Source organism: Bufo bufo, chromosome 9 (genome assembly GCF_905171765.1).
Source record: "Bufo bufo chromosome 9, aBufBuf1.1, whole genome shotgun sequence".
Classification (NCBI taxonomy): Eukaryota; Metazoa; Chordata; class Amphibia; order Anura; family Bufonidae; genus Bufo; species Bufo bufo.
The window spans coordinates 194,344,384-194,359,900 of NC_053397.1; the positions used below are offsets into that span (position 1 = coordinate 194,344,384).

A 15,517-nucleotide genomic window follows, 5' to 3' on the forward strand; every position below is an offset into this window, starting at 1 on the left:
ACTTGTGCGTTGCGTGAAAATCGCAGCATGCTCTATACTGTGCGTTTTTAAGCAACGCAGGCCCCTTAGAAGTGAATGGGGCTGTGTGAAAATCGCAAGCATCCGCAAGCAAGTGCGGATGCGGTGCGATTTTCACGCATGGTTGCTAGGTGACAGTCTATTCACTGTATTATTTTCCCTTATAACATGGTTATAAGGGAAAATAATAGCATTCTTTAATACAGAATGCTTAGTAGGTGATCAATTGAGGGTAAAAAAATAAAAATAATTAACTCACCTCCTCCTCTTGATCGCGTAGTTGCCGATCTCTTCTTCTTTAATCATGAGCTGCCGGCTAAAGGACCTGTGGTGACATCACATCACATGGTCCAATTACATGGTCCATCACTGTGGTGATGGACCATGTGATGAGCTCAGTGACGTCACCAAAGGTCCTTTGACAGGTCCTGAAGAAAGAACAGGAGACCGGCAGCTACGCAATCAATTGGAGGAGGTGATTTAATTTTTATTAATTTTTTTAACCCTCAATTGACCTTGTACTATGCATTCTGTATTAAAGAATGCTATTATTTTCCCTTATAACCATGTTATAAGGGAAAATAATTACATCTACACAACTAACCCAAACCTGAACTTCAGTGAAGAAGTTCGGGTCTGGGTACCACATTCAGTTTTTTATCACGCCCCCGTGCAAAACGCATTGCACCCGCGCGATAAAAACTGAACGGAATGCAATCGCAGTCAAAACTGACTGCAATTGGGTACCTACTCGCGTGGATTTGCCGCAATGCACCCGGGACGCATCCGGACCTAATCCGGACACGCTCGTCTGCAAGGGGCCTAATGCGTTTTGCACGCGCGTGAGAAAAATCGGCATGTTTGGTACCCAGACCGAACCCGGACTTCACAGAAGTTTGGGTTTGGGTTCAGTATTCTGTAAATTGTATTATTTTCCCTTATAACATGGTTATAAGGGAAAATAATAGCATTCTTTAATACAGAATGCTTAGTAGAAGGTCAATTGAGGGTTAAAAAATAAAAAAATAATTAACTCACCTCCTCCAATTGATCGCGTAGCAGCCGGTCTCCTGTTCTTTCTTCAGGACCTGTCAAAGGACCTGTGGTGAACGTCACTGAGCTCATCACATGGTCCTTCACCATGGTGATGGATCATGTGATGAGCGCAGTGATGTCACCAAAGGTCCTTTTCCTCCAGGTCCTCAAAGAAGAAGAAAGAAGACAAGCCGGGCTGCGCGAACAAGTGGATAAGGTGAGTTTAATTTTAATTTTTTTAACCCCTCCATCCCTAATTTACTAAGCATTCTGTATTCAGAATGCTATTATTTTCCCTTATAACCATGTTATAAGGCAAAATAATAAAGATCAGGTCTCCATCCTGATCGTCACCTAGCAACCATGCGTGAAAATCGCACCACATCCGCACTTGCTTGCGAATGCTTGCGATTTTCACGCAGCCCCATTCACTTCTATGGGGCCTGTGTTGCGTGAAAAACGCACAATATAGAACATGCTGCGATTTTCACGCAACGCACAAGTGATGCGTGAAAATCACCGCTCATGTGCACAGCCCCATTGGAGTGAATGGGTCCGGATTCAGTGCGGGTGCAATGCGCTCACCTCACGCATTGCACCCGCGCGGAAATCTCGCCCGTGTGAAAGGGGCCTAAGAGTTTCCTTTGTTTTGTCCCTTGGTGGTTTTTTCGAAATTGCACCATACTCAGGGTGTGGCGTTTTTTTCAGGCTGTTCTCCATACACTTCAGAAATAAAACCATCTGCATATGTTGTGTAACTAAAAAAGAAAAGCTAGTAAATAACTTATGAAAGCCAGGAGAGCATTGAAAAGGATAGAAAGGAAAGTCTGATGCTTCTGCCATGTGAATGAGTCCTTAAAGGGTTATCCCATGCTTAATGTAAAAAATGAAAATCCGGTATCATATAGGACATGAGAGTCTCTAACAAAGCTAGAACCAGCCCTGTACCTCAGATGGATCCAGGGATCTCCAAATTCATTGCTCCAATTGCTCTGCTAGATTTATTTCAAGTGGGCAGATTGGTGGGGGGGGGGGGAGCATTCACTTTTTCAGGGGACGTGTCCTTTCTACTGCAGCCGGTGGCAGCGAAAGGATGGAAATGAGCATGTGCGTCCATCTCAGTGAACAGGACAGAGAAATTACAAAAATTGCAAACAGCAGGTGGCGCTATACAGATACATTTCATTGAACAGCTCGCTGACTATGCTAAATTTTAAATTACATCCAATTACAAAATTATTCAGATCCAGGTGCTGGTTTTAAAAAATTTAGAATAATGTTCGTGGGAACACAAATCAATCCTGTCCTGATAAATTGCAACAATTGCTGGATGTCGGAAGAAAAAAAGCGTTTCCATTCACTGACCGCAATCGGAGAGCTTGAAAACAGCAAGAAATTGAATCAGATTTATCAAACTGGTGTAAAGCAGAACTGGCTTAGTTGCCCATAGCAACCAATCAGATGCCACCTTTCATTTTCCAAAGGAGGTGTGAAAATTGAAAGGTGAAAGCTGATTGGTTGCTATGGGCAACTAAGCCAGTTCTGCTTTATACCAGTTTGATAAATCTCCGCCAAAGTATAGCAGTTGCATTGCTTTTACATACTTTTAATTTCATGAAAAGACGCGTTTTATCATTTCAGTAATTTTACTCAGGTAGAGGGAAGGCATGTACGTGCTTTCCAGCTGCGGCATATACAGTGAAGTGTATCTGTGGCACCACAAGTCTCAGCAGGCAGGCTGATACAAGTATCTTGAGGTAAACTGACTCCCACAATCCACTATCACAAGCCAAAGAGTGTGAGCTTCGCGGTACGTGGTATTTTGTCCTCACTGCGTCGCCCTAGTTCCAGCTGTGTCGTCGCACGAGGTGGGCGTGGCTGTCGTCTGGCGCCCCGTCAGTCGCTGGATGCTTCCGGTGTCGGGCTGGAACTGGCTCTCTTGTTGACACTTTATTGTTCCCACTTGGTGAACAGAAAAATGCTGCGGGCCTGACCCCGGGGAGGTTACTTATCAGAGCCAGCAGCGAGCGGGGACAATGTCCTCGGGCCGGCAGTCACAGCAACTTCCCGGACCGGGAGGTGGGACAGGCCCATCCTCGTCTTCTTCATCCTCCTCCGCTCCGTCTAGTTCCTCTTCTTCGACGGGGCCCCTGAGGCCGGTGGCTTCCAGTATGTCCAGGCTCGGAGTGACGGGCAACGGCTCGGCGCTGACTGTAAGGACCGTGAGTTCGGGGCCAAGAAAGAGGCCTCTCCCTACCCCACTCTGCAACGGACTCATCAACTCCTATGAGGACAAAAGCAACGACTTTGTGTGGTGAGAATCTTAGGGTGACCCCCTCCTGATGAGATGGTACGGTCCTGCAGTCACTCAGTATCGCACTATATAGCAGTGTGGCACTACAAGTCCAAGCTTGCCTTGCAGGCTGCAGTAGGTGCTGTGGTTTTTCTATGCACAAGACATAGGGTCTGTGAAAATGTATGACGCCGCTGATCACTGCTACCGCCTGGTTGTAGTAACGCCGCTGATCTCTGCAATGATGTCCTCTCCGTCAGGGGTCAGCAACCTCTTGTTGTGAAACTACAACTCCCAGCGTGCCCGGTTCACTTCCGTGGATGTTTCAAGAACACCCAAGCAAGTGTGCATGCTGGGAGTCGTAGTTGCTAATCCCTGCTCTATACGGAAAGGGTACACCCGGCCATGCACACTAGATAAAGCCGCGCGGATCGGACGGTGATCTGTTGTGTATGGCGACAGCCCGCCCCATGTGTCTGCTGCACGGCGTCAGGTGCATTTCTCCTTCTGTTGACATAAACACGCGTGTTCGGTGTCTGTATCTTATGGTATGTCTGTGAGGGAAGATCAGGCACCAGCTGGAGTATGGCCATCTAAGGGTTATTTCACACTTGCGTTTAACTTTTCCGCTATTGAGTTCCGTCATAGGGTCTCAATACCGGAGAAAAACGCTTCCGTTTTGTCCCCATTCATTGTCAATGGGGACAAAACTGAACAGAACGGAAGGCTCCAAAATGCATTCCGTTGCGTTCCCAAACTGTACAGAAAACCGCAGCATGCTGTGGTTTTCTGTCCGTCATGGGATGCAGAGCAAAATGGATCCCGCATGACCCACAATGCAAGTCAATGGTGCCGGATCTGTTTTCTCGGACGCAATAGAAAATGGAATCTGCGCCCATTGACTTACAATGGTTTTAGTGCCGGATCTGTCATGGCTATTTTAGGCTACTCTCACACTGGTGTTTTGGCTTTCCGTTTGTGAGATCCGTTCAGGGCTCTCACCAGCGGTCCAAAACGGATCAGTTTTGCCTTTAATGCATTCTGAATGGAAAGGATCCGCTCAGAATGCATCAGTTTGCCTCCGTTCCGCTTTGGAGGCTGCTTGCAGCGTTTGTGTCAGTCTGGCGAAACTGAGCCAAACGGATCCGTACTGACACACGATGCAAGTCAATGGGGACGGATCCGTTTTCTCAGATACAAAAGAAAACGGATCCGTCCGCCACTGACTTTCAATGGTGTTCAAGACGAATCGGTCATGGCTATATAGACATAATACAACCGGATCCGTTCATGACGGACGCGTGCGGTTGTATTATTGTAACGGAAGCGTTTTTGCAGATCCATGACGGATCCGCAAAAAACGCTAGTGTGAAAGTAGCCTTACACCATAATACAACGGGAACCGTTCATAACGGATGCAGCCGGTTGTATTATCAGTATGGGAAACTTTTTCGCTGATCCCCCGCCGGATCAGGCAAAAACACGAGCGTAAAAGTAGCCCAAAAGGAGATGATGTGGCCCTCACGGAGCTGGAGAAAGCATTGAGCAGCAGGTCTGCAGACTCCGCCGCGCACAGAATGTGCGCAATCAACTTTTATCCGTTATGTAAACTAGAGACAAGACTATAGAGTACAGTGACAGCTGCAACCTCCTGTATCACCTGGATGCGGTGCACAGCCCTTGTGGCCTACCCTTGGTTGCAGTGGGAAAAATGAATGAAGTAGATAGTCAGGGGGCACTCCACTATCTGGAACCAATGGATATTATTATATATATTTAGAAAATGTATTTTGTTACATCCACATTAAAACACAAATGGCTAACATTAACATACACAATCTAATCACCCTAAATAAAACTCTAGATCGACCACTAGGTGTGGCTCTATTAAAATAAAACACTAGTGAATAAGAGATGTAAATATATATGGAAGTATATAAACATATATATGCGCAGTCATATGGTCAGAGAATTCTTAGACAGGCAGTAGTTTGCAAATTGAGGATTGCTGTGGCTGTCCTCACACTTTAGTCATGACAGACCAAGTGAATTCCAGTCGTCAATGTTACAAAATGAATGCTACTCCACAAGGGGTTAAAGGAATAGTCTGTGCAACGAAGGTTAGCAGTACTATGTAGTTGCAGAATGTCAATGAATGACCCTTAAGGCTATCGATAAGCACCCGGATTTCGGTCACTTATAATTCGGACGAACGTGTCCGATCAAGGCATCAAACAGGTGAATGTATAAAGGAATAGCAATTTGTGTTTTAATTTGGATGTAACAAAATACATTTTCTAAATATATATATATATATATATATATAATAATAATATCCATTGGTTGCAGATAGTTGAGTGCCCCCTGACTATCTACTTCATTCATTATGTAAACTAGGCTGGAAGTGCCATGCGGGCAGTCACATGCCTGGCAGGTGCTCCAGGTCTCACTGGCAGGCCCTGCTTAAAGTGTATCTGCCGTTTCATTTATTTATTTTATTTATTTATTTATTTGCTAATGTGCAGGGACAGTGACGGGGAACATTTTTGTAATATACTTTACTTAGGGCTCTTTCACACTTGCGTTGTTCTTGTCTTCCGGCATAGAGTTCCGTCGTCGGGGCTCTATGCCGGAAGAATCCTGATCAGGATTATCCCAATGCATTCTGAATGGAGTGAAATCCGTTCAGGATGCATCAGGATGTCTTCAGTTCCGGAACGGAACGTTTTTTGGCCGGAGAAAATACCGCAGCATGCTGCACTTTTTGCTCCGGCCAAAAATCCGGAACACTTGCCGCAAGGCCGGATCCGGAATTAATGCCCATTGAAAGGCATTGATCCGGATCCGGCCTTAAGCTAAACGTCGTTTCGGCGCATTGCAGGAGCCGACATTTAGCTTTTTCTGAATGGTGACCATGGCTGCCGGGACGCTAAAGTCCTGGCAGCCATGGTAAAGTGTAGTGGGGAGCGGGGGAGCAGCATACTTACCGTCCGTGCGGCTCCTGGGGCGCTCCAGAGTGACGTCAGGGCGCCCCAAGCGCATGGATCATGTGATCGCATTGGACACGTCATCCATGCGCATGGGGCGCTCTGACGTCACTCTGGAGCGCCCCGGCAGCCGCACGGACTGTAAGTATACCGCTCCCCCGCTCCCCGCTCCTACTATGGCAACCAGGACTTTAATAGCGTCCTGGCTGCCATAGTAACACTGAACGCATTTTGAAGACGCTTCCGTCTTCAAATGCTTTCAGTACACTTGCGTTTTTCCGGATCCGGAGTGTAATTCCGGCAAGTGGAGTACATGCCGGATCCGGACAACGCAAGTGTGAAAGAGGCCTTAGGGAAAATGTTTATTTTTTTGTAGAAAACTGGGGCTCAAATGAGCGTTGGTAAGGGGCGTCCGTCTTTTATCAGCATAGGAAAGACGGGCTGCGGGCCTCTGGCTTCCCTGCTCCCTCACAGCCTGCTGGGGACAGGAGCCTGATAGGTTTAAATGAAATATACAATACCCCTTTTTATAAAATATGGACTTCTGCACTATTGTATATGCTCACTGACGAGCGAGCTGCACTCCCGGGCTGACTAATGAAGCAGCCGCCGGGAGCGATGCCTTACCAAGCGCTAAGCGCTCACTACAGGCGGTGCAGGGGGAAGATGTTATACCGTATACAGGGACATAACTGACTCACTGGATATTATTTTAGCACATTTTGGGGCTGGAGTTTTTTGGAGGCAGATTTTCCTGCAGGTTTTTCAACCGAAGCCAGAAGAGAGTCCCGCATTCCTTTTTAATCTACAGTCGTGGCCAAAAGTTTTGAGATTTACATAAATATTGGAAATTGGAAAAGTTGCTGCTTAAGTTTTTATAATAGCAATTTGCATATACTCCAGAATGTTATGAAGAGTGATCAGATGAATTGCATAGTCCTTCTTTGCCAGGAAAATTAACTTAATCCCAAAAAAAACTTTCCACTGCATTTCATTGCTGTCATTAAAGGACTTGCTGAGATCATTACAGTAATCGTCTTGTTAACTCAGGTGAGAATGTTGACGAGCACAAGGCTGGAGATCATTATGTCAGGCTGATTGGGTTAAAATGGCAGACTCGACATGTTAAAAGGAGGGTGATGCTTGAAATCATTGTTCTTCCATTGTTAACCATGGTGATCTGCAAAGAAACGAGTGCAGCCATCATTGCGTTGCATAAAAATGGCTTCACAGGCAAGGATATTGTGGCTACTAAGATTGCACCTCAATCAACAATTTATAGGATCATCAAGAACTTCAAGGAAAGAGGTTCAATTCTTGTTAAGAAGGCTTCAGGGCGTCCAAGAAAGTCCAGCAAGTGCCAGGATCGTCTCCTAAAGAGGATTCAGCTGCGGGATCGGAGTGCCACCAGTGCAGAGCTTGCTCAGGAATGGCAGCAGGCAGGTGTGAGCGCATCTGCACGCACAGTGAGGAGAAGACTTTTGGAAGATGGCCTGGTGTCAAGAAGGGCAGCAAAGAAGCCACTTCTCTCCAAAAGAAAACATCAGGGACAGATTGATCTTCTGCAGAAAGTATGGTGAATGGACTGCTGAGGACTGGGGCAAAGTCATATTCTCCGATGAAGCCTCTTTCCGATTGTTTGGGGCTTCTGGAAAAAGGCTTGTCCGGAGAAGAAAAGGTGAGCGCTTCCATCAGTCCTGTGTCATGCCAACAGTAAAGCATCCTGAGACCATTCACGTGTGGGGTTGCTTCTCATCCAAGGGAGTGGGCTCACTCACAATTTTGCCCAAAAACACAGCCATGAATAAAGAATGGTACCAAAACACCCTCCAACAGCAACTTCTTCCAACAACAGTTTGGTGAAGAACAATGCATTTTCCAGCACGATGGAGCACCGTGCCATAAGGCAAAAGTGATAACTAAGTGGCTCGGGGACCAAAACGTTAAAATTTTGGGTCCATGGCCTGGAAACTCCCCAGATCTTAATCCCATTGAGAACTTGTGGTCAATCCTCAAGAGGCGAGTGGACAAACAAAAACCCACTAATTCTGACAAACTCCAAGAAGTGATTATGAAAGAATGGGTTGCTATCAGTCAGGAATTGGCCCAGAAGTTGATTGAGAGCATGCCCAGTCGAATTGCAGAGGTCCTGAATAAGAAGGGCCAACACTGCAAATACTGACTCTTTGCATAAATGTCATGTAATTGTCGATAAAAGCCTTTGAAACGTATGAAGTGCGTGTAATTATATTTCACTACATCACAGACACAACTGAAACAAAGATCTAAAAGCAGTTTAGCAGCAAACTTTGTGAAAACTAATATTTGTGTCATTCTCAAAAGTTTTGGCCACGACTGTGCTTCTGGGTTTGGCTAAAAAACCTACACGCAAATCTGCCTCCCAACCTCCTCAGAAAAAGGGCTCATGCACACAAATGTATTTTCTTTCCGCTTCTGTTCCTTTTTTGTTTTTTTTGCGGACTATATGCGGAACCGTTCACTTCAATGGGTCCGCAAAAACAACGGAAGGTACTCCGTGTGCATTCAGTTTCCGTATTTCCATTCTGCAAAAAAGTAATGCATGTCCTATTGTCCACATATCACGGTCTGAGGCCCCGTTCAAGTCCATGGGTCCACAAAAAATACGGAACACATCCGTTTGTCATCCGTATTTTGCGGATCCATACTGTAGAAATGCTATGCTCAGCCCATATTGCTCATGTATTTGGTGATTTAGTAAGTTACTGTTTCCATTTCCGATGCAAAAAAAAACCGGATCGTATACGAAACCGTACAGATATGTTTTGTGGAATAACGGAACGGAGGAGAACTTAAATCAGAGAAGGAACAAAAAACCTCAGACGGAACAACGGATCCGTGAAAAACGGACCGCAAAACAACAAAGATCGTGTGCATTAAGCCAAAGTGTGTGAACCTACGCTTACGGGGACTTCCTGAGGTTTTATTTAAGGGCTCTTGCACACAAACGTGTTTTTGGTCCTCATCCGATCCACATTTTTTGTGAGTCGGATGCGGACCTATTCACTTCAGTGGGGTCGTAAAAGATGCAGACAGCACACCGCGCGCCTGTGTGCTGTCCCTATCCGTATGTCCGTTCTGGGGCAAAATAATAGAACATGTCCTGTTATTGTCCGCATTACAGACCATGATAGGGCTGTTCTATTAGGGGACGGCTCTTTCGTTCTGCACAATACGGAATGCACACGGCTGGTATCCGGAAAAACTGGCAATGATCCACAATACAGTCAAAGGTCACGTCTGTGCATGAGCCCTAACTCTGACAACCTCTGACTCCCAGCTAACATAGGGGTTGTAGGACTCCCAGAGCAGTTTTACTTTTTGGTTCTAAAAGGTTTCAACCTAAAGGAAAAAAAGCCACTCAGCTGTTCCCCTGTGGACCATAGATAGGACCTCCCATCTGTCTTCACGTGCACCACTGCAGCCATCCATTGGCTTCAGCAGTAGCATGTCCCCAAGCGCGGGACACTTAGCTAATCTTGTCTAATATTGAGACAACATTAATTTACAGAGGCGTCTAACGATGCCGCTGGTGAGAAATCTGCCGCATCTGGTTAGAAGTTAGACAAAAGTCTCTAACTTTATGCCAGCTTTTTGTTGGAGCAGTTTTTGGGGCTCATTGTTACGTTTCGTGCCACGCTCTTTCCCGATAAGCCACCCAAATTTGTCAAGTGAGGCACTACAGAAGTATAACATTATTAGTCAATCCGGCACCTGACACCTCTGGTAGTATTTTGGAGCAAACTGAGCCAGAATTCTGGTGCATTTACCTTAGTAAATATCCCCTATTGTGCCATGAGAATAAGTGGACGGATTGTAATCAGTCTGTTGCATTCGTCAGAGCCGCACGTCCTCCTCTTCTCTCCCTGTTCCTTCCCTTATGATTAAAGGGGTCCCCAGGGAATAGGGGATAAGTGTCTGACAGGTCGGGGTCCGACCACTGGGGCCCCTGCCAATCTGACTCTCTATTCAACTCTCTGGGGCTGCCAGGGAAGCTGTTGGCTATTTCCAGCATTCCCATAGAGTTGCATGTCTGCTGCCCCATTCAAGCAGGTGAACATGGACCTCCGTTCTACTGACTGACACCCTCTGGTCATACACTTATCAGTCCGACACCCCGCACCCCGTCCTGCTCGGGTGTAACTGTTGTCGGCAGTCTGCTCTGGAACTACACTTCACGGTCAGCCTTGAAGTGAAGGGAGCTGAAGTCGATCCGAGCAGCTCTGTAGTGACTAAGGCCTCTTTCACATGTCCATGAAGGATCAGTGTTTGGTCCGTGTGTCCGTTTTTTTTGCTCTCCTTTGTGTCATCTGTATTCCACATACACTGATAAGCTGAAACTTCGTTTCCGGAGCATCTCCTACCGGCGGTCCATGAAAACCACAGACTAAACATGGATGCCGTCCGTGTTGTGTCAATGGTTTTCACGGACCCGTAGACTTCAATGGCCCTGTTTGGTCTGCATCATGGACCAAAGTAGTGCATGTCTGTGTGGTTTTACCCTTCACCCACGCTCGGTGGAGAATCGCCCATATGTGAATTAAATAGATTAAAATCAATAGGTACGTGTTCTGTCTGTGGAGAACATGGGCAGCACACATCTGGGATTCATGGACGTGATATAGGCTTAACTCCCTCCACTGTAGGGGGGTGCAGGCTGTAGGACCCCCACTAATCAGCTAGTTATGGCCTGTCCTGAGGATAAGCCATCACTTAGTAAAGACTGGACAGTCCCTTTAAGGTTCCCATACATATTAGATAAATGTCGGTGGGATTGGCGGAGTATCTAATTAATTTATATGGACAATCCCCCAACAGATGGTGTCGGGGAAAGAAGGGTAAGGCTACTTTCACACTGGCGTTTTGGCTTTCCGTTTCCGAGATCCGTTCAGGGCTCTCACAAGCGGTCCAAAACGGATCAGTTGCTCTAATGTATTCTGAATGGAAAAGGATCCGCTCAGAATGCATCAGTTTGCCTCCGTTCCGTCTCCATTCCGCTCTGGAGGCAGCCTGCAGCGTTCTTTCTGTCCGCGATGTGGTGCGGAGCAAGACGAATCTGTCCTGGCACACAATGTAAGTCAATGGGGACAGATCCGTATTCTCTGACACAATAGAAAACGGATCCATCACCCATTGACTTTCAATGGTGTTCAAGATGGATCCGTCATGGCTATAGAAGACATAATACAACCGGATCCGTTCATGACTGATGCGTGCGGTTGTATTATTGTAATAGAAGCGTTTTTGCAGATCCATGACGGATCCGCAAAAAACGCTAGTGTGAAAGTAGCCTTAGATGTGTTGAATTTCATCATCCGATAAGACGCCATCAGGGGCGTCTGGCAGCGGCTTACTCCTGCCTCTCCATTGAGAACACATGCATGCTCGGGCGAGAGGACGTGTGTTGACCGAACAAGCATCTGACAACTATTTGAGGTGTACGGGAATCCTTAGGATCAAATTTTTTTTGTTTTGACTGCCTATTAATGAAAACCTGACATCTTCCTAACCCCCGCCTGAAATCTGTGAAGTCAGAGAGTGCGTCTGATGTGATGGGCCTTAGTGCTTCCATAACCAGCAATATCCTGTTTACTCCCCGACCTCACAGAATCCCTTGTGTTCTGATCCAGAGGCCACATTCCTGGCATTCTAGCATCTAAGGAGTTAAGTAAAACCGGGTGCTCGCACGAAGTCGGAAAGTACATATGAAGGGTATAAGTCCACGTCTTGTTGTTCTAGATCCCAAATTCAAGCAATTATTAGTGTTGTTAAAGTTTTCTATTGAGAACTGATGTTTGAAACGCTCCGTGCAGTTGTGCAATGTACTCAAATGGGGAGCCACGTGAGCTCGCCGCCCCAGCAGGTGGTGGTGCCACACTGCCACTGCTTTCACATGATCATCTGCTCTTGTCGGATCCCCACTTGCTCATTTTCACTCTCCGAGCTGCTTAAATAGCGATTCACTATTGCAGTGTTATAACCAGGGTGGTTTTGATTTAAATCAAAATGATTAAAATCACAATTTAAATCACTAGTCAGTAAGGCTTGATTTAAATCATAGTTTTCTACATAAAGACTAATTCTTGCTGGTATAACTTATAATATGCAAGTAGATGAAGATTTAAACAACTTTTCATATTAGTTTGATTAGGTTGATTCTGCATTCATAGGTTTGTAGAAGTTAGGATTAAGGTATTTTTCTCAACTCTGTTCATGTTATAACATTTTTGCTGTGAAGAAGAGGCCTGTGATCTCTGCTGAGTCAAATTCAGTTTTGAGAACTGCAAAAGTAAACCAAGCATCTGTGATAATATCTTGTAGGCAGAGAAACTGCCCAATTATCTTACAAAAACCTCTGTAAGAGCATGACATTGTGAATGGATTAATGGAATTTATTTACCAAAAAAATTACACATATAGAAACATAGAATGTGTCGGCAGATAAGAACCATTCGGCCCATCTAGTCTGCCTAATATACTGAATACTATGGATAGCCCCCGGCCCTATCTTATATGAAGGATGGCCTTATGCCTATCCCATGCATGCTTAAACCCCTTCACTGTATTTGCAGCTACCACTTCTGCAGGAAGGCTATTCCATGCATCCACTACTCTCTCAGTAAAGTAATACTTCCTTATATTACTTTTAAACCTTTGCCCCTCTAATTTAAAACTATGTCCTCTTGTAGCAGTTTTTCTTCTTTTAAATCTTCTCTCCTCTTTTACCTTGTTGTTTCCCTTTATGTATTTAGCAGTTTCTATCATATCCCCTCTGTCTCGTCTTTCTTCCAAGCTATACATGTTAAGGTCCTTTAACCTTTCCTGGTAAGTTTTATCCTGCAATCCATGTACCAGTTTAGTAGCTCTTCTCTGAACTCTCTCCAAAGTATCAGTATCCTTCTGGAGATATGGTCTCCAGTACTGCGCACAATACTCCAGATGAGGTCTCACTAGTGCTCTGTAGAGCGGCATAAGCACCTCCCTCTTTCTACTGGTAATGCCTCTCCCTATACACCCAAGCATTCTGCTAGAATTTCCTGCTGCTCTATGACATTGTCTGCCTACCTTAAAGTCTTCTGAAATAATGACCCCTAAATCCCTTTCCTCAGATACTGAGGTTAGGACTGTATCACTGATTTTATATTCTGCTCTTGGGTTTTTACGTCCCAGGTGCATTATCTTGCACTTATCAATAGGGATGTCCCGATACCGATACCAGTATCGGTACCGATACCGGGCATTTGAAGGAGTACATGTACTCGTTAGGGTTGTTGCGGGTATCGAAATTTCGATACCCAATCGATACTTTTGTCCCGGTATCGATACGATACCGGGATTTCCGTTTTTTCGATACTGGGCTGCGCTTCTGCGCAGTCTAGTATCTCTGAACATGAGCGCGCTGCTATCGGCGCGCTCATGTTCTCTCTCAGCAGCACGGGGAGAAGGAAGCTGTCCTCCCTCCCCCTGTGCTGCTGCCGCTGCCACCAATGAGAAGAGAGGGGCGGAGGAGGGGCGGCAATGAGAAGAGAGGGGCGGAGGAGGGGCGGCAATGAGAAGAGAGGGGGTGGAGGAGGGGCGGCAATGAGAAGAGAGGGGCGGAGGAGGGGCGGGCGCACTGCGCCACCAATGATAGGATTACTATCGGAGCGATGGGAGGAGACATCAGCTTCACTAGTGGGCGTTCCTTTTCCCTGCGCTGCGATTGGACAGCGCTACAGCCAGGGAGAAGGAACGCCCACTAGTGAAGCTGATGTCTCCTCCCATCGCTCCGATAGTAATCAGCAGCATGTGGAGCAGGAGAGGAGACAGTAATGGGGCACTGCGGGCGAACGGAGCGGCGCCCAGGACTAAATGGTGAGTGCTGAGACATCGCTGGGCGCCGCTCTGTGTGGCCTAATAGTGAAAGTCTGGACTCATATACAGTAGTCAGTCTTTAACACATACAGGAGGCGGGTGCCGGCAGCAGAATCGCATTGCCGGCACCCTGCCCCTGACAGGGAGCTGCGATCAGCGGCAGTTAACTGCCGCTGATCTGCTAGTACCCGCCTCCTGTATAAAGGGGTAAAATCATTGGTGGTGCAGTGTGCCCCCCCCCCCCCCCCCTCAATCCCCCCATCCCATTAAAATCATTGGTGGCACAGTGCGCTGGCCCCTCTCAACCCTCCAGTATTAAAATCATTGGTGGCAGTGGCCACAGGGACCTCTCCACTCCCCCTCATTGGTGGTGCAGTGGCAGCTTCTGATCGGAGCCCCAGCTGTGTAAGCCTGGGGCTTCGATCGGTTACCATGGCAGCCAAGAGGCTACAGAAGCCCTGGTTGCCATGGTAACATCCCTGATGCTGTGTGCACAAAGCACAGAGCAGCAGGGACAGTGTGGAGTCCTATTCACCCTGATAGAGATCTATCAGGGTGAATAGGAAAAGGGATGAAAGATCCCAGGTTCTAGCCCCTAAGGGGGGAAATAGTTATTAAATAAAAAGTTAAAAAAAAAAAAACACTAAAATATGAAGTATAAATCACCCCCCTTTTCCCAATTTCACATATAAAATATATAAATAAACATATTACATCGCCACGTCAGAAAAGTCCAAACTATTAAAATATTAAAAAAAAATCTAGGTGGTGAATGCCGGAACAGAAAAAATAAAATAAAAACTGCGCGATTCGCCATTTTTAAAAATGAGGAATGCACGTGGCTTTTTTTGTTTATTTTTTTCGCGTGGTATCGAATGGTATCGAGTATCGCAATACTTTTTCATGGTATCGAAACCGAATCAAAAATTTGGTATCGCAACAACTCTAGTACTCGTGCAAATGTCCCCGATACCACTGCCGATACCTGTGCGCCGCTTCTATGTGTCTGTGTCAGTCCGCAGCCTGCCCCTGCACCTCGCACAGCTAACAGCTTCAGAGGGCAGCAGCAGGCAGTGTAATAGGAGCCGACAGTGGAAGCTAGCTCCGCCCCGCCCCTCCCCGCCCTCCAACCAATCAGAGACTCACAGCACAGGGAGCGTAGTGCAGAGACTCAGAGAATCGTCTGACAGTTTATTAGTTAAAAGAATCCAATGAGTCACAGACGGTGTCACCGAGTCCCTGCCAGACTTCCTGCTCTGCGGCTCCCTGTAAGTCCGTCCGGGGGAAGGGG

At 46.4% G+C, this 15,517-nt stretch overlaps 1 protein-coding gene across 2 annotated transcripts in view; it reads left to right on the forward strand.

Annotated features, from left to right (window-relative positions):
* The first annotated feature begins 2,904 nt into the window (after positions 1-2,904).
* The window catches only part of COP1 (COP1 E3 ubiquitin ligase), a 203,162-nt gene continuing 190,549 nt past the window's right edge, over positions 2,905-15,517 (forward strand). For both annotated transcript variants that reach the window (XM_040407024.1, XM_040407023.1), the window contains exon 1: positions 2,905-3,367. In XM_040407024.1, the coding sequence (XP_040262958.1) occupies positions 3,090-3,367 (278 nt within the window). In that variant the 5' untranslated portion in view covers positions 2,905-3,089. The remainder of the gene's footprint in view (positions 3,368-15,517) is intronic.